The sequence below is a fragment of the Leucopleurus acutus genome (assembly GCF_964270905.1).
Source record: "Leucopleurus acutus genome assembly, chromosome: 15".
In the NCBI taxonomy this organism is placed as follows: Eukaryota; Metazoa; Chordata; class Mammalia; order Artiodactyla; family Delphinidae; genus Leucopleurus; species Leucopleurus acutus.
The window spans coordinates 71,079,709-71,097,776 of record NC_139157.1 but is presented as its reverse complement, the minus strand read 5'-3'; the positions used below and the strand labels follow the sequence as shown (position 1 = coordinate 71,097,776).

The window sequence follows — 18,068 nt, the reverse complement described above, 5'->3', positions numbered from 1 at the left end:
CATTTGACATCTTAACTCTTAAAGGTTCTCTTTCCTGTACAGCGTGGTGCCTTAGAAGAGAGAGTTTCTGAGAAATCAAAATGCCTTATTCCATATTCAAGCAGTGTGATGGTAGTGCTTCAACAATGGGCAGACACTTGTGTTCTGGGTTAACAGGCGTCTCCAAGAATTTATTCTCAGATTCAGTCAGCACCAAGGCTTAGGAACAGCTTCACCCTTTAATCTTTCCACGGAACAGCTGTCACCTCTTCGCGGTGCTGAAATTCAGGGTGCGGGACGAACGGAGCATGCGTACTTTGCCCTGATTCCACCCCCGCCGGCTCTCCGTTGGTCTCGTTGGCTCCGCCCCTCGCGTCCTCGACGTTCTGCGTCATGGCGCGCCTCACCCCGGGCGACCCCGGAAGTGGGTCGGGGGCTTGGCCTCTGCCCGGCCTCGGAGCCGGAGCCGGAGGTGTTACCTGGACGGGTCGCGCCGAGCTATTCAGTCGGGCGGCGTACCCCGGGCAGCGACCGGGCTAAGAGTCCAGGATGCTGAACGTCCCTTCCCAGTCTTTCCCGGGCCCTAGCTCGCAGCAGCGCGTCTCCTCCGGGGGGCGTAGCAAGGTAAGCGGGTGACTCCGGCGGTCTCGTGCCGCAGCCCTTCCTTCTCGCCAGCGTTTCATGCTCCGGCACAGTCCTTTCTCTCCTTCCGTACCCTCTCCCGCCTCCTGTCCCCACCTCTAGCTTTCGTTCCCTCCCGCCCTTGCTGGCGATCTCTTTCAGATCCCATGCCGTTTCCAGTCCTCGAACTCTACTAACCTCTCTCCCTCTTACGTACTGGCCCCTTTTCTTTCCCATCCCATTATCCCGTTCTGTCAGTTCCCTTCTTCCAACTCTTTCCCCATTAATTAAATTCAGATGTATGATAGGTCCAGGCTCTGTGCGTCCTATATTGTAGGGATTCAGTATTAGCTTCCTTCCTTAAACATAACCTCCTCTCCGTTCTTTTGTTCACTTTCCGAAGGGGTTGTGAGCGATGTGAGTTCCCTAGAAGAGAGGAAAGGCTGAGCACTAGCGACAGAGACCAGTGATCATCCCACCAAGGGTGGGGACTCCGGGAGCTAGGGAAGATTGGAGAAGCGAGAACAAGTGTCTGCAAACCTCCAGTTAGGTTTACGGACGCTTCTCCAAGTCACACTGCCTTTCTGTCTTCCTCTGCTACCTGATTGTTTTATCACTGCCTTTCCTACTGATGTCATTTGCTGACTCTGAAGCTAATATAATACTCTTTAACTTTTTGTTGCACGTAGCTTCTGTTACCAATAGGCGGAACACAAATGTGTTTTATATTTGCAGAATTTAATAGAATTGTCTCCTGTGTTCATTGCAACATGAATGCTGCTTGTTTCTGTTGATTGTTAGTTCCTCATTCAATAACCACATTTTCATGTTTTGTTTGCAAGACTTCCACCTACTCGGGCCACTCCTTTTTCATTTCTGGACTCTTGAGCCTTAGCATTGACATCATTTGGGAACTTCACCAACTTTCTCTATGTTCTCCACATGGACCTGGAGTTTGACTCTAGATCACAATTATGGGTTCAGGGATCTGTAGCTTTCATTAGATTTTCAGAAGTCTATCACGCCAACTGTAATAATAATAAAACTGAGATTTATTTAGTGCTTACTGAAGACCTCAGTGCTTTACATGTATTAACTTGTTTAATCTTTCTAATGATCCTATGAAGTGGGTGCTTTCGTTATCTCCATTTCACAGAAAAGAAAACTGGTTAAGAAATGCTGCCTTGGACCCAGTGATGTGATGTGACTCTGACTGTGACTTTTCACTTATTGCTGCATATATTATGCAGCCATCCAGTCGTGTGTCCTCGTCTCCTTGGTGTTTGACCTGCTTCTTTCCTTAAGCTAAGTGCTTGGCTGAATAGTAGAGCCTTTCCAAAGAAAGCATCTCTGGATTAGAATATGAGAGTTGCTGCCCTTCTCCATTAAAACTACCAGCCATGTTCTCAGTATCATTTAAAGGAGAAAACTTAGAGGCAAAGACAAACGTTTCCCCAGGTGGTGATGGGAAAGGTGAGTCTTTGGGTCCAGAAAGAGAATAAAATGCGATTATTCTGCAATTCAAGAGAAAACTCAGACGATTTTTCCCCCTTTGTGAAATTGTTGCCGAACTGAACTTGAGTTCGTTTTCCCGACGCGCAGCGAAGGCCATCTCCTGATACTGGGTTGTGGTGGAGGAAAGTGCAGCGTTTATTTGCAGGGCGCCAAGCAAGGAGAACGGGCAGCTAGTGCTCAGAACACCCAGATTCCCCGATGGCTTTCAGGCAAGCGTTATCAAAGGCAACATTTGGGGTGAGGGTCCAGGGAGCATGATTAGCTTGCGGACATTCTTCTGTTTGGTTGGTGGTGAGGTAACATGGTGATATTTTAGAAATCTCAATCCACAACCTTCTTGTTCCAGCCAGGCTGGGGCCTTTGTGTTTGTGGTCAGCAGTTTCTATCCCTTGGGGTCCTGGTTGCTGTAAAAGAACTCAAGGATATGCATCATGTTGTTGTGTGTATCTCTTCAGGAGGGACTAGGAGTCCTGTGACTATTGTTCAAGCTCTTAGTAGTTTTCTTGCTTGACTACTTTTCCTTGGTTTCTGCATTTTCTCACTTCTATAGTCATTAGCTGTTTGATTCTGCTCTTTGGAACTCTGGGAAGGCCTAGGAGACTGAAGCTTTTTCTACAAATAAGAAGCAGAGACATGGAGACCCTACCATATTTGGGTCTCAGTACCGTATTTATTGAGACCCTACCATATGCTGGAGATGTGATCTCTGTTGGGGAGGGGGAAATTTCTACAGAATTGACACAAGACAGATTAGCAGGAGAAAAAGAAACAAACTTAATTGGCATGCACAGAAATCTTGTAGAAATGGGATCTAATGTTATGAGTCTAAGCTTGTACTGCTCGCAGCACGACAGGCCAATAAGGGGGAGACAAATTGCTGGGGCAAGGAATCATGACTTTATTTGAAAAGCCGGCAAACGGAGAAGCTGGTGGGCTCATCCCCCAAAGAACCATCTTGCCTGAGTTAGAATTCAGGCTTCTTTTATACTAGAAGGGGAGGGAGTAAAGTCAAACATTCCCTGTTTCCCATCAGCCTCCAGAGAGGATGTGTTAATTTCTTCGTCTCTGCAGTCATTCGCAGGTGGGCCTGGTCAGGATGTTTCCTGTGAGCTAAACAAAGGTATTTTAGCTTAATGCTCATTGCCCGGATAGCCGGGTTCCCAGAGATGGGCCATTATGTGTAATTTAAACTTACAGGCGACATCCCTTTAGTGATTAACTTGTAATAGATTCTTCCCTATTACACTAAGGAGTGGCCAAAGCTGGCAGCTTTTATACTTTTTAGACAGACAGTACATTTGAGAGGAATTGATGGGACAAAGAAACTTAGGTCTGGATACTGAATTGGTAAGGAATTTGAGCAGTTTGGGCTTGGGTGGTAAATTAGTAAACAAATAACAAGATTTGTATACAGGCTTCTTGGCCCTGAATTTCCTATCTCTGGTGAGAAGGATGTGTTTCTACCTCCCAGTAGAGGGAGGGCACCTTTCACATGGGAGATTTATTTCCTGCTTTCAGGGAGATAAAGAGGACAGTCAAAGTGTTCCTCTTGCATGGCCTGCCCTGGGCCCCAACATCTCTGTTGTCAAAGAGTTTAGTCCAGCAGGCTTCACAGACTAGTAAAGAGGCAGTTATAAATACCGTAGGGACTGTAGCAGTCTGTTATGACCTTGAAGGAGTCGGGGTCAGAAAAGGCTTCTGGAGGAAGTAATGTCTGTGGGGGAGAGAGCGGAATCAGTTTCCATTTACCTAAAAGCATAGAATGGGAAGGGGCAAAAGTTAAGACGTGGAGCTAGTGAGGTAAACTATGACCAGATGATGAAGGGCCTAGTAAGCCACTCGAGGGCATTTAGAGACATTACTATAAGGATTATGAGGAGCCACTGAAGGAGGGAGGGTCCTAGATTAGATTTGCATTTCCAAAAGATTACTTTTAACTACCCTGCAGGTGATAGAATGGTGAAAGAAGTGGTTTGGGATGGGAAAGATCATATGTATTCTCACACTTTACTTCATTTATGAAGACCAGGAGACCTAGAGAGTTTTAGCGATGGTAAGATTGGGATGATGTGGATTGGTAAGAAGGAATGTGAAGCTGGAAAGGCACCACAAACCTATTAACTTGGTTATTTTGGGGGCAATTGAATATCTAAACAGATATGATTCAGGAAAGTGAGATGTGTGTTTTAGTACTTTCGGGCCGCTCTAACCAAATATCATAGGTGGCTTATAAACAACAGAAACTTATTTCTCACACTTCTGGCGACTGGGAAGTCCAAGATCAATGCACTGGCCAATTATGTCTGGTGAGACCCCGATTCCTGGTTTGTAGCCATCTTTTTAGTGTCCTTACTTGGCGGAAGGGGTGAGGGAACTCTCTAATGCCTGTTTTATAAGGGCACTAATCGCAACAACTTTATCACCTACCAGAGGCCCTATTTCCTAGTACCATCACATTGAGGATTAGGATTTCAGTCTGTTTTGGGGGGGACACAAATAGCAATAAACTTCCTTGAATATGACTGCTTTTATGTTAAACAATTATCTGGTACTATGTTACAAACTAGTTATACAGGTTAGATGTCTTGAAAAATTTCCACTAGGGTGTCTCAACTGGTTAAAACACTAATTGTACCTCTTATCTAAAAGCTTTGAAAATGTATTTTGTAAAAAAACCCAAAACGCACAAAATCCCAAACATCCTGTTATTAAACCCTCTAGGCAGGAGAAAGCAAAGTTTTGTGCAAAGCCCAGGTAATAAATAATTTAGGCTTTGAGGGCGTCATAAGGATTCAGTCTGTTCACCACCAGCACCACCACCATGGGTGGAAATTACTCGTAGCTCAAGGGCTATACAGAAACGGGCATAGGCCAGTTTGCCAACCCCTTCCCTAGAGTGTGACGGTTTAGAGACATTATTATAAGGAATATGGGGAGCCACCGTTTTATTATTTTCCATTATTTGATAACTTTTGTTTCTCAGTGGATTCTTAGAAAACATATTACCATCTCATGTGATTTCTAATATTCTGTGTATGTTGAAAATCCAGAAAATCAACTTCAGCCAGTTTCTGTTTTCTTCTATCAAATCCCTTGATTTTTAAGGCAAAGAAATTTTGGTCCAAATTGGTAAGCGACTAGAACATATTAGCAGTAGAGCCAGGACCAAAATTTGTTTTCTGACTCTGGGTTCAGTACTATCCTTGTACTATGATACCATTTGGATGGACATTTGTGTGCCAGAATTTCTAAGCCCCACCTCATGGCCCAGGTACTTTATATAGGGTTCCATTTATAATTCTGATACCACGCCCTAAAGCTGAAGAAGACTTTTAGAATTGTTATATTTGAGTTTTCTTATCTTTTGGAGTGGGAATCAATAATGAGGTGGCCTGAGGACCAGCAGCAGGAAGGGGAAGGGAAAGCAGCTGACTCGAAAAAGCCACACTGAATTCTTCCCTGTTCCTTTTTGAGGTCCCTCTGAAACAGGGCAGAAGTCTTATGGATTGGATTCGACTGACCAAAAGTGGAAAGGACCTAACAGGATTAAAAGGAAGATTAATTGAAGTAACTGAAGAAGAACTTAAAAAACACAACAAAAAAGATGATTGTTGGATATGCATAAGAGGTAGGTGGTATTTATTATGTACTGCAAAACGTTTTGGCTAGGGTTTCCAGTTGTAATGCTGTACAACCCCTTGGTCCTGTTATTTGGTGATATGATTTGCAATTAGATAACAAAAATATGCCTTACACTGGGCAATAAATTCTCTAATTCGGAATTTGGGTCTGAATTAGGGCAGTATTTCTTCCCTAAGTCACTGTTCACATAGCATCCCTGTACTGTATTCCCTTTGAAAGAAAACAAGTGTTTACCAGGCAATTTAATACCAAAGTAATAAAATTATTCAGTAACACCTAGTTTATATGGAATAATGTTCCACCTTTGTGCCGTGTAACAGAATTCTGTAGGAAAAAATGTCTCTGAGAATCTAAAGTAAATCAGAAAACCCACATTAAAGCCAAATCCTTAGTTTTCACTTGCAGCACTTTTTATTACTTAATCCACGCTTGTTAGCAATACGAGTTACCTGATTTTTCTAGCCCACAGCAAATTAGAAGCCCCAAGCTAGAAATGGATAGATTGGGAGAGAGTGAGCAGAGAAAGAATGATAGTTGATGGAAGTAGATCTCATGGTGTCCTATAGCCTGGTATCTGGGAGAGAAGCAAAAACAATAAAGGGCTTGCAGCTGTGCACTGGATCTCCACAGCAATGTCCTTGAGTCATCTAGATGGGGTTCAGTATATCCACTATCCTCAGTTTAAAGAAGAAAGGAAGTGTGTCATTTATTGCTGTTATCGCAGTTGTAATTTTATCATTGTATAATTTTGGTTTGTTGTCAGTTATCCTGATGACACTGTCACCTGTATGAGGGCAGGGACCATGTCAGTCCCCTGCTGTGTCCTTGGTGCCTGGCACATAGAGGTCATCAGTATGTGTTTGTTGAACTAGTGCAACACTTACCATTCTTAAGAAATTTGGTTACTTGAAGAGGTGGTTGTCACAGTAGATCAGTGGTATAGTAAATGGAAAGACACCAGTAGCACTGTTAGTTTGCTAGGGATGCCCAAACAGAATTCAACAAACTGGGTGGCGTAAACAACAGAAGTTTATTATCTCACAGTTCTGGAGGCTAAGCTTTAAGATCAGGATATCTTCTTTGGGCTTGAAGAGGAAGCTGTCCCATGCCTCTCGCCTCTCTTCTGGTGGTTTGCTGGCAATCTTGGAGTTGCTTGGCTTGTGGTGGCATCACTCTGATCCCTGACTTCATCTTTATATGGCATTCTTCCTGTGTGATTGTCTGGGTCCAAACTTGCTGTTTCTATAAGGACATGGGTCATATTGGAGGAGGGGCCTGCCCTACTCTAATATGACCTCATCTAATTATATCTGCATTGACCCTGTATCCACATAAGGTCATGTTCTGAAGTATTGCAAGTTAGGATTTCAATGTATGAATTTGGGGGTACACAATTCAATCCGTAACAGATATAATTAGAGTGTGGAATGTTTTTCAGTGGCAGAGGGTATGGAATCTTCCAGGAGGGGATGACTTAGCTTGTTCTGAGACAGAAGAACAGATGCTCAACTTTTCAAAGTTTCTCAGGGAAATACACTGTGGATAGACCAGTAACTTGCAATGAGGATTCTGCCAGACACAAAAAGCTCCTTTTGCCATTTGATAGGGTTTTTAATACCCTCCTTGCTTTCTCTCCGTTCTGCATACCTGTTTACCAGGTGCAGGTAACTGGCACAAAATGACCTCCCCACTGTGCCCAAGTGTCTTCTGCTGGCCTGGGTGAAGTGGAGGTCAGTTTCCCACGAGGATTTCTCAGCTGGTCCAGGCTATGGGCGTGTCTGAGCTGTTTCTGCAGTAGGAAGCCACTTTTTCAGAAAACTGTCTCATGTGAACCCTTCACATCCTAGCGCTATTAGATAAATGAGGCATCGTTACAATGCAGTCATACTTTTTTATTCATTTGATGTACTGATGGAGGTCAGGGATGGGTTTGCTATGTTTAAGAAGTAATACATGTTGCTCCCAGTTACATATCTCCCGTAATGATTTGAATGGATGACACTCTTCCGGTAAGGTTGTTGATTTAAGGATAAATTCTTTTAAAGTTTCTGTTGGAGAATGTATTCTACCCTACTAATAATTGGGCTTTTCCCCCTGGATTGCAAAGTAAGATGTGTCTTTTTTTTTTTTTCCCTTTTGACAGAGTTTGGTTTTTAATTTTAATAAAGAAACATTTGATTTAGGCCCTGCCCTGGGACCCTCCACTCTAGGAGGAGAAGATAAATAACTGGTAGACAAGTCTGAGTGAAGTGCCCTACGAGGGCTATAAAGAAAGTGATGTCAGATTGCAGGGAGGGAGACGTGTGGGTCAGGAAAATCAGAGATGCTTTTGTGATAGAGATAAGCCTTGAAAGGGTGGACAGGATTTCAACCAGAAGGGAGGGGGAAGTACACCCGAGTGGAGGGAAATGCTAACCAAGGGTCTAGACACAGAAAAGCTGGAGGTATGTTCTAGAGCTTAGGCTGCCTGTTGGAGAATTATAAGAAAGAAAACTCTGAAGGCATGTTAGGGCAGATTATGGAGGACCTTGAAAGCCAAGCTGAGAAATGTGTTCTTAATTTTGATGGCAGTGTGAACTGTTGGAGGTGCTTGAATGTGGGGACAGAGAAGGCCTTGGAAAAGGTAGTCTGGTGGTGGGCATAGTGAATTGAAATGAAACTAGGAAAGCATTTAGCTCTTACAGAAGTTCAGGTGGTAATAGGTGAACCAGGATGTTGACAAAGGCAGCAAAGTAGGATGAATGAGGATGACAGACAAAGTAGGATGACAGACAAATTCCCAGTAATTTCTAACACAATCCTCTATGAAAGTAGAAGAAAGCACAGGACTGAATGTAATTGTCTTTTTCTTCTTAGCTGTTCTAATTTAAAATGTTAGTGATACCTTCTTAAAGGGAATGTATGCCAATTTAGCTTTGAAGGTCAGTGCTAATGTTTGGACCCAAGTTTTAATCAAAGCTCTACCACAGGGAAGCATGATATCAAGGTATATATTTTTTTCTTTTTTTAAAGTATTGGATTCTTCATTTTCTAACAATTGCCCCATTTTTAGATCAGTTCAAATTTCAGCTTGATCAGACCAAGGGAGACACAGTGTCTCTTTAGAAAATATACACTTTGGCATGGGTTTTTATAGCTAATATTTGGGGGACTTTTTTTTTTTTGAGTACATAGCTGTTCTGCTTAATGTTCAGGTGTGCTAAATCTAGTCACGTTCGTAAAAATGATGGTGTAAAAAGAGCACTTGGCTGGCAGCTGACTGTAAAATGTGGGCATTGGTCTGGGATGATCTCAAAGGCAGGTTTATGGAGTTTCTGATTTGTTCACTTAATTCTCACCTTTCTGTGTAAAGTATGTAACTCCTATAATGCAATAGGAGTTAATTGGGACATTGAGGGACTGGATGGGAGAGAGAGAGCTTTTTCAAAACTTTTGTTGAATTTCCCGTTAATTCATGCAATTGTAGTTTTCTCTTTTATTGCTATTTCTCTCTGTCTCTCTCTCAAGAACTAAAGGTGATTTACAAATATGTGAAGCTTTGAGCATGAACATTTAGGAGTTTGAATAAAAATCTAAATCACTCATCTGTGAGAGCTCTGTAGAGCCTAGATCAGACTTTGTCTTTTCTGTAGTATATTTTACTGTAGTATGTAATCAGTGTGGGTAATGATGTATTAAGTCATGAAATCATCTTTTGGCATCATTTTAATCTTAGGGTGAGGGGAAGTGTGGCCTGATACTCAATAACAGTCTGTTTAAATAAATGATATTTCTAAAAAGTTGATTACAGTAAATATATTGGCCATTCTGCTGTTAAAAATTTAGTGAAGGGCTTCCCTGGTGGCGCAGTAGTTGAGAGTCCGCCTGCCGATGCAGGGGACACGGGTTCGTGGCCCGGTCCGGGAAGATCCCACATGCCACGGAGCGGCTGGGCCCGTGAGCCATGGCCGCTGAGCCTGTGCTTCCGGAGCCTGTGCTCCGCAACGGGAGAGGCCACAACAGTGAGAAGCCCGCGTACCGCAAAAAAAAAAAAAAAAAATTTAGTGAATGCAGTTCCCCAAGTGGGATTTAATGGATTTCATTTATAACTTAGAAATGAACATACTTTGATTTCTCCTAATGCTGATTGTCATATGCTAGTAAATTGAAGAGGCCTGCTTGAGACCATTGTAAAAGTGACTTTTAATGGGTATTTTTCATGTTTCAATAACTAAAAAATCTTGGCAGATTGATTCCAAGAAATGGTATTTTTCCATTACCGTTTCCTAGATTTCTAGGTTCATTTACAGTAAACTTTTAAAAAATTTACTTGTATGACAGTAGTGTAAATTTTTATGAGTGCATCAATCCTCATTATTGCTGGGTTTCAAATTTGCCTACTCACTAAAATTTATTTGTAACCCCCAAATCAGCACTCATAGTGCTTTCATAGTAATTTGAAGACATGCACAGTGCAGTGAAAAATTGTTGCTGCCCGAGCACACGTTCCTAGCCGAGGTCAGACAAGGCAATGTTCTGCCTTCTTGTTCCAGCTCTCTTACAAGTGTCTTTTTTGCCGTTTTTTTAGTGCGACATTTTTCACATCCTGTGCTTTTCGTTGGTGATTTCGCTGTATACATGCCCCCCGCCCCACAAGGAGAGTGCTGAAGTGCTGTCCCAAGAATACGGTCATGTGCCTTCCGGAGAAAATATATGTTAGATGAGCTTTGTTCAGCCATGAGTCATAGTGCTGTTGGCTGTGAATTCAGCGTTCACGAATCTACAGTATGTATTGAATAATATGTCAAGCAGAACATACATTAAACAAGGTTATGTTTTGATTGGTTGACAAAAATGTGACCAGGGGCTTGCAGGAACCTCACCTTGTATTAATATTTTCCCTTAGGAGCAGTGGTTCAGTGTTGGCTAATTCAGTGTTTGAAGTGAGTTTGTAGAACGTAACTGCCTAGAGTAATGAGAATTGACTGTGGTTCTTTAGGTTATCTTTTATTTATACTTCAGTAATAATAAAGTAAAATAAGTTTTATACTTTTTAGGTTAGATTCAAACCCACCAAGAAGAGAGCTGACTTTTTTTAACACCAAGTTCTTTTCTCCAGGTTTCCTTAGCTCCCTGCTTCAATGCTGTTTTGAGAAACTAGTATTTCTGTCTCTAGCTGAGAAACTTTTTCTGTCTGAAAATTTTCTTCTAGAAGCAGTTTTTCAAGTTTGGAACTAATGCTTTAATATATAGTAGAAGGTATTATCACAGTAATATAGAGTGCCTCTAAACAATACTGTATTGTTATTCCAGTCAGCTCAACTATTCTGTACATCGTCTGCTTTGTGTAACAGCCTCCTTACTTGCTTCTTGACAGTTTGCAGATTCTCAAACAACTCCCTTCTGCTATCACTTGCTTGTTTAGGAAATACAAACGAACATTTTTTCAGGTCTATTTCCCTTTATTCATCCATTTCTAATCTAATCTGTAGGTTCTCAGGTTGCCTATTATACACCATTAATGCAGGTAATCTAGTCTGTTGATTTTATTCTGTCCTACTGACATATGAGACCATTCCATTTCTTTTACTTTTACTCTGTCTTTATCTCCTTAATTGTTATTCAATCTCTTCTTTCTTTTTTTGACTCTTCCTCTCTCTGTACCACCCTTTCCATTCACTAAAAATCCATTAGAGGGGAAAAAACTGGTGTTCTGGGCGAGTGGGGGAGGGCCTCATCTAACCCTCAGGTGTTTTGGTTGATTGACACAGTGGTTTACAGACTTCAGCCAACGTTTAGAAATTTCCTTTATAAGAAAGTTTTTGATTACAAATTCAATTTTAAAGAAATTTTTAGGGCAATTCAAATTTTCTCTTTTTCTTGTGTCAGTTTTTATAAGTTATGTTTCTCAGTATATTTGTTAATTTCATCTGTTATTTACCATATTGGCATAAAGTTGTTTATAACATGCTCTTATCTCTTTAATGTCTTTAGGTTCTATAGTGATAGACCCTTTTTCATTCCTAATATTGATAGTCTTTGGTTTTTTTGTTTTTTTTCTTTATCAGTCTTACCAGAAGTTTATCAGTCTTAACTTTTGGCTTTGATTTTCTCTGTTCCTTGTCCATTTTCTATTCACTGATTTCTACTCTTGTTACTGGGGAGGTGACTGTTTTAATTTCTCTTCTTCAACATTGGCATCTATACTTTTGTGGTGATAATTTGCTTGCAATAACTCTTGTTATAGTCTTAGTTAATGTCTGAATTAGCTGGTAGCAGGAAACTCAGTGTTGGGATTTTTATCCCAATTTACATTTTAGCTGTTGCCATTATCTTTTTACCAGAGGTTTTTGCTCACTTAAACTTATTATCCAGTCACATAATTCTCAGATTTTTAATTAAAATCACATATATAGCTCAGTATTCTTTATAAGAAGTGTTTTCTGTTTTTAAACAGCAGGTTGATGATGTGTGAGATCTGTGCTATGTGCTAAGTGTTTACTTTTCCCGACAAATCTATGAAGTAGGTATTCTGCTTCACAGATGAAGGCACGGAAGCTTAGCGAATCCTCATTTTCCAAATGATGAAACTGCAGCTGAGAAAGTATATTAGTGGGGACTCATGGATGTAAGTGGCAGAAACTCCAGCCTAACTTGGATTAAGCAGAAGGCTAAAAAGTTACAGGTGGAGCTGACTTGAGGTGAGGATTGGTACAGGGGCTCAGGTGGTGTCCTCAGGATCTGCTTTCACTCTGTCTGTCAGTTTCCCTTCTGGGCTTGCTCCATTTTAGGACTAACTCTTCACAGCAGCAAGATGACCACAGCAGCTGTAACCCCAGTTCTTTTCAGGTTCTCTTCCTTTTATCTAATAGCTAAAAGAAAAGCCTTGGAATTAGCTCCGATTGGCACAGTTTTGATCATGTTCTCGTTGCTGGAATTGTAGTTCTATTTAGGGGGAAATGGTGTACTTAATCACTTAAACCTGGGTCACAAGTTCATCCTGTAGCCTAGAGAGGGGCCACAGTGAAGAGTCAGGGAGGAGGATGTGACTCCTTGAAGAAAAACTGCTGCTGTTGCTGGAAGGGGAGTGGACGCTGGGTAGGGAAAACATTAATGCCCACTACAGAGCATAGAGTAACTTGCCAAAGCCATAGCTGATGAGAGTAGAGGCAGTATTTTAACCTAGGCAACCTGATTCTAAGCTGTTATACTTAAACTACACTGTACTGCTTCCTGTTTTATCATATTCAACTCTAGATTGGATCCTGGCCTAGCCTTTATGCGTAACTCACTTTGAGTGCCATTCATGAATTAATTTATCATGAAATTATGATGGAGTGCCTGTTACTTGTAGCTCTTCCCTTGTGCTAAATAGCATTGCTAATTAACAGTCATACAGGATAGCCTTCCAAGGCAATTTTTATTTTTAGTAATTTAATGAAATATAGCTTTTGCTTTCTGTGTGACTTTGTGTGTAGTTGTCATTCGTAAAAAATAGAGACTATAGGTTTTAACTTTCTCTATATTGGTTCACTCATTTATTAATCAGTATTTCTTGGGGTCTACTATGTTCCATGCATGATACCAGGTTCTGGGGAGTGACATGGAAATTTAAAACAGAGCTGGCCCCTGCTCATGGAATTCACAATCTGGCAGGGAACACAAAGTGTTACTCAAGTCTGAGGACTATTGTGAAGGAGAGGTCTGCTGTGCTAAGAGTGAAGATTCCAGGAGATTGAGTAGAGATGAAAGGTAAATGGGCATTAACCAGGCAGAGAGGAAGGGGAACAATATTACAGGTTCCGGAAGAAGCACGTGCAAAGTCTAGGTGGTGTGATTGTGTGAGAGAAAGAGCGCAAGTGCAGCACATAGATGTTCACTGTGAATGTGAGGAGCTTCAAGTTAGTGATGCCTGTATCCTTTCTTCTCAGTCTCTTGTACTGGAAAGCCAAAGACATCATTCTTTCCAAGGCGCACTCTTTTCGAAGGCTTGACCCTTTATGTGCTCTTGTCAGTCCTCTCCAGCGTCTTCTGTGACCTCAGGTAGTTGTTTATCCTACATTGTTGAAACACCCTCAGTTCTTTCCTTTCTTTCTTCCAACAGCTTCTTCCTTTCAGTCTCCTCATTTTTTCTGGTCCTCTTGGACTTTGCTTCTTCCCCTGGACTTTCTTCCTCAGTATTTGATGTATGTCCTCTGTTAGAACATCTATAACGTTTTTGGGCCATTTCTTCTATTTTTGTCTTTTTATTTAAATTGAGTTTCAGGGTACAATATGCAGCTTCTCTCCCTACCCCTAGCATCTAGTACAGGGCATGGCTCATGGGCAGTGTTCAGTAAATATCCTTTGAATCGCATGTAGGACTTTTAAACCACATATGGTAGGGATATTTTAATGATTTCACAAAATAGTGACCAGTTGAGGGACTTTCATTTTTGCTGTTTCCAGGTTACATTGCTCTTAGAGTTGCTCTTAGAGTTAGGGAATATATCAATTCCTTAATCAAAAAGTTTGTTATTTCTGGACAGTTTTCTGATATATACTCATGGTCAGTTATTCATTTTTGAGCTCATAGAATGTGAGCTGCAGCCTGATGGGGATCCTATGTTCTCTCTCCTTTGTACAGCTTCATATTTCCTTTTGCAGACTTTGCACACTGTAGGCGTTAAGTAAATGTTGGAGATTTCTTCAGGGCCATTTTTTGCCATTAATATTTTCAATTAAACCTTTTATTTTGAAAAAGCTTCAGACTTTCAGAAAAAGTTGCAAAAGTGATGCCGTGAACTCTAGAAACCCTTCACATGGCTAGATTCACCTATTGTTGACATAGTTATCATTATATTTTAATGAATCCATTTTATCTTCACTACTAACTTATTCTTTATACCTTTTTGTCATCTTTGTTTTAGTCATTGCTGTAAGGGTTTATGATACACAATTTTAAGTTATCACAGTCTACCTTCAACTAATATTATACCATTTTACATACAGTGTAAGAATATACTTCCATTTCCTTCTCCAGCGTCTTGTGCTATTATCGTTATTCATTCTGCATATGCTATAAATCCTGTGACGTGTTACTATTTTTGCTTTAGACAGTCACTTATCTTTTAAAGAGATTAAGAAAATGAAAAAAATTACCCACATTTTTACCATATTCAGTGCTTGGTATATTTTTATGTTGATCCAGATTTCCCTTAAAGAACTGACTTTCACATTTCTTGCACTACATATTTGCTGGCAATGAATTCTCAGCTTTTGTTCATCTGAAAACATCTTTATTTTGCCTTCATTTTGAGGATGCATTATAATTGGGTATAAAATTCTAGGTTGACAGTTTATTTTCCTCAACGCTTTAAAAATGTCACTCCATCTTCTAGTTTGTACAGATGAGAACTCTGTTGTCATTTTTTTTTGAGGTACACGGGCCTCTCACTGTCGTGGCCTCTCCCGTTGCACAGCACAGGCTCCGGATGCGCAGGCTCAGCAGCCATGGCTGACGGGCCCAGCCGCTCCGCGGCATGTGGGATCCTCCCGGACCGGGGCACGAACCCGTGTCCCCTGCATTGGCAGGCGGACTCTCAACCACTGCACCACCAGGGAAGCCCTTATTGTCATTCTTAATTGTTTTCCTGTAGAATGTAAGGCTTCTTTCTTCTCTGACTGCCTTTAAAATTTTACTTTGCTTTTCAGCAGTTTGACTATGATGTGGTTTTCCTTTTATTTTTTCTGCTTGGGGTTCTCCTAATTAACTTTAGGAAGTTTTGGGCCATTATCTCTTCAAATACTTCTACTCTTCTTTTGGGATTCCAGTTCCACATACGTTAGCCTGTATTGTTCCACAGCTCTTAGATGCACCATTCTTTTTTTCACTCATTTTTTTCTTTGTGTTTCAGTTTGATCATTTTTGTTGACTTTTCTACAAGTTTACTTATTTTTTCCTCTATTGTGTCTAGTCTGCTGATTAACTCATCAGAGGAATTCTTCATTCTGATATCATGTTTTTCATTTTTTGTGTTTTCATTAGGCTTCTTTGTATAGCTTTCATCTCTGTGCTGAAATTTCCCGTTTATTAAGTGTCAACCTTATTTTCTACTAGATCTTTTAATATATTAATTAGAGTTATTTTAATGTATCTGTCCTATAAGTTCCAGTATATGCACCATCTCTAAGTCTGGTTGTATTGCTGTTTTTCTCTGTTGACAGTGGGTTTTAACATTTTGAAAAATGTGTCTTACAAGTTTTTGATTGTGTGTTACACATTGAATATAGATGAACAGTAGAACTTGAGGTATTTATACTCAGAGATGGTACACTTTTGGATGTGAGGGTGATCTGGCTGTGACATCTGTCACCCCATTGATCACCAGGGTTGATTCGGCTGATCCGGATGGCTAGGCGGGTCTCCCCTTCCTCCCTCACCACTCCATGTGCATCCCTCTTGAAGCTGCATGCTTGGTTGAAGAGGATGACCTTGCCCGATAGAGGGGGACTGTTCTTCCATCAAGGGTATATGAGTAGCTGCACTCCCCTGCTAGAACCTGCAAACAAGCTCTCAGGGTCATTTGTAGGAGAACGTAGGGTAGTCAAGCTTCCAGTACTCCACACACATCCAGATGAGCTGCTGCATGTGGCAGTCTGCCTTTCTTTAACAGAAGGAAAAGAAATGGTACACTTTTTCTGGCAATTAGGTTGAGTCAGCTTAGTTAGTAGTTGATCTGGGTTTGGGGTGGTGGTTATTGTTATCATTGGTGCACCACTGACCAGATTCCTCCAGCAGTAGGTTACTGCTACCTTGTTTTTGATGCGGGGCCTTAGTGTTGGAGGATTTTTTCATTGTCCCTGTTCTACTCTTCTTAACTGACAGCTTGCCCTATATACTTGCATAGGGTCTCTCACCATGTTCTTGCCCCTCTCCCAGTGGCAGACTGCTCTTACTTGTTGTTTGATGTAAGACTTGTGGTGATAGAAGGGGTTTTGCAATTTTCCTGTTTCAGCCTCAGTCTTAGGCAGGTCCTGTTACCTGAGCCCCATGGGCTGAGCTTTCTCAGTGATCCTGTCACTTTCGCACTGCCTCTTACTCAGTGCAGGGTTTAGAATGCAGGCAGATTTCTTGCCCGTGGCAGCTGAACTTTGCCTTATATCAGGAGGGGAGGAGGAGGACGGGGCAGAGGGCATGGGGTGTGAGCAATTACTCTGCCTGCCTTCCAGTCCTAGAAGTCATCTGTTTCATATCAGCGTAGGATCTCGGCCTGAGTGGGCTTTCTGTCCCTCCTCTAGTGTTTAGCTTACATTTGCCTAATGTCAATGCAGAGTGAAGGAGGATGTGTGTTTCCTGCCCTATCCAGCAGCAGCTAACCTTTGCCTGATATCAGTGCAGGGACTTGAGGGTGGGAGGCCTTACTAGCCCTTCCCAGCAACAGACTGCGTTTGCCGCGTGTCAGGGTTGATCTGCAACATGGGTGAATTTCTTGCTCCTTCCTCAGCAGTAGCTGATCCCCACCTTGTACTCCTGCAGGCCCAAAGTATAGATGGCCTTTTCTCGGTACTCCCGCTCTACCCTCAAGTCTTGGAGCAGGTACTACACACCTGGACCACCTATGGACCTTTCTCAGGTCTGCCCTGCTCACGCTATTTCCCATGAGCATCTCATGAGGTGCAAGACTATGAAAAAAAGAATTGACTGCATGCAGAATCCCTTTGTATCTGAGCCTCTCAGCATTCTAAATTGGCACTAGTGCACACTGGGCCCTAAAAGAGTTCGTTAAAATTTCCGTTGTTTTATAGCAACATCTCTTTTGCCTGTGCTCTGTCAAAGGTCAAGTGGTTCATATGTCCCATTTCCTCAGAGTGGCTTGTCACTCTGTGGAATTTAGATATTTGGTTGCCTTACCATGTCACCTCACTGATGGACTCAGAAACTTGCAGCGTTTTGGGACTTCGCTGGTGGCGCAGTGGTTAAGAATCCGCCTGCCAATGCAGGGGACACAGGTTCGAGCCCTGGTCCGGGAAGACCCCACATGCCATGCAACTACGGAAGCCCGCGTGCCTAGAGCCCGTGCTCCGCAATAAGAGAAGCCACCGCGATGAGAAGCCCGCGCACCACAAAGAAGAGTAGCCCCAGCTCACGGCAACTAGAGAAAGTCTGCGTGCAACAAGGAAGACCCAACACAGCCAAAAATAAATAAATAAAATAAATAAATTTATATATAAAAAAATCCTCAAAAAAAAGTTACAGTGTTTTTGGATTATCTGGCTTTTTTCTTTTTGTTAAGGGTGGGAGCAATTTTTTCTTGTGGCTTTCTACTTCTTAAGTTCATCATTATACCTGT

At 41.7% G+C, this 18,068-nt stretch overlaps 1 protein-coding gene across 1 annotated transcript in view; it reads left to right on the top strand.

The window, feature by feature from the left end:
• The first annotated feature begins 403 nt into the window (after positions 1-403).
• The window catches only part of LOC309971934 (cytochrome b5 reductase 4), an 84,009-nt gene continuing 66,344 nt past the window's right edge, over positions 404-18,068 (top strand). Inside the window, exons 1-2 of the mRNA XM_082855365.1 lie at positions 404-603; positions 5,590-5,743. Coding sequence (XP_082711491.1) covers positions 529-603; positions 5,590-5,743 — 229 coding nt within the window. The 5' untranslated portion in view covers positions 404-528. The remainder of the gene's footprint in view (positions 604-5,589; positions 5,744-18,068) is intronic.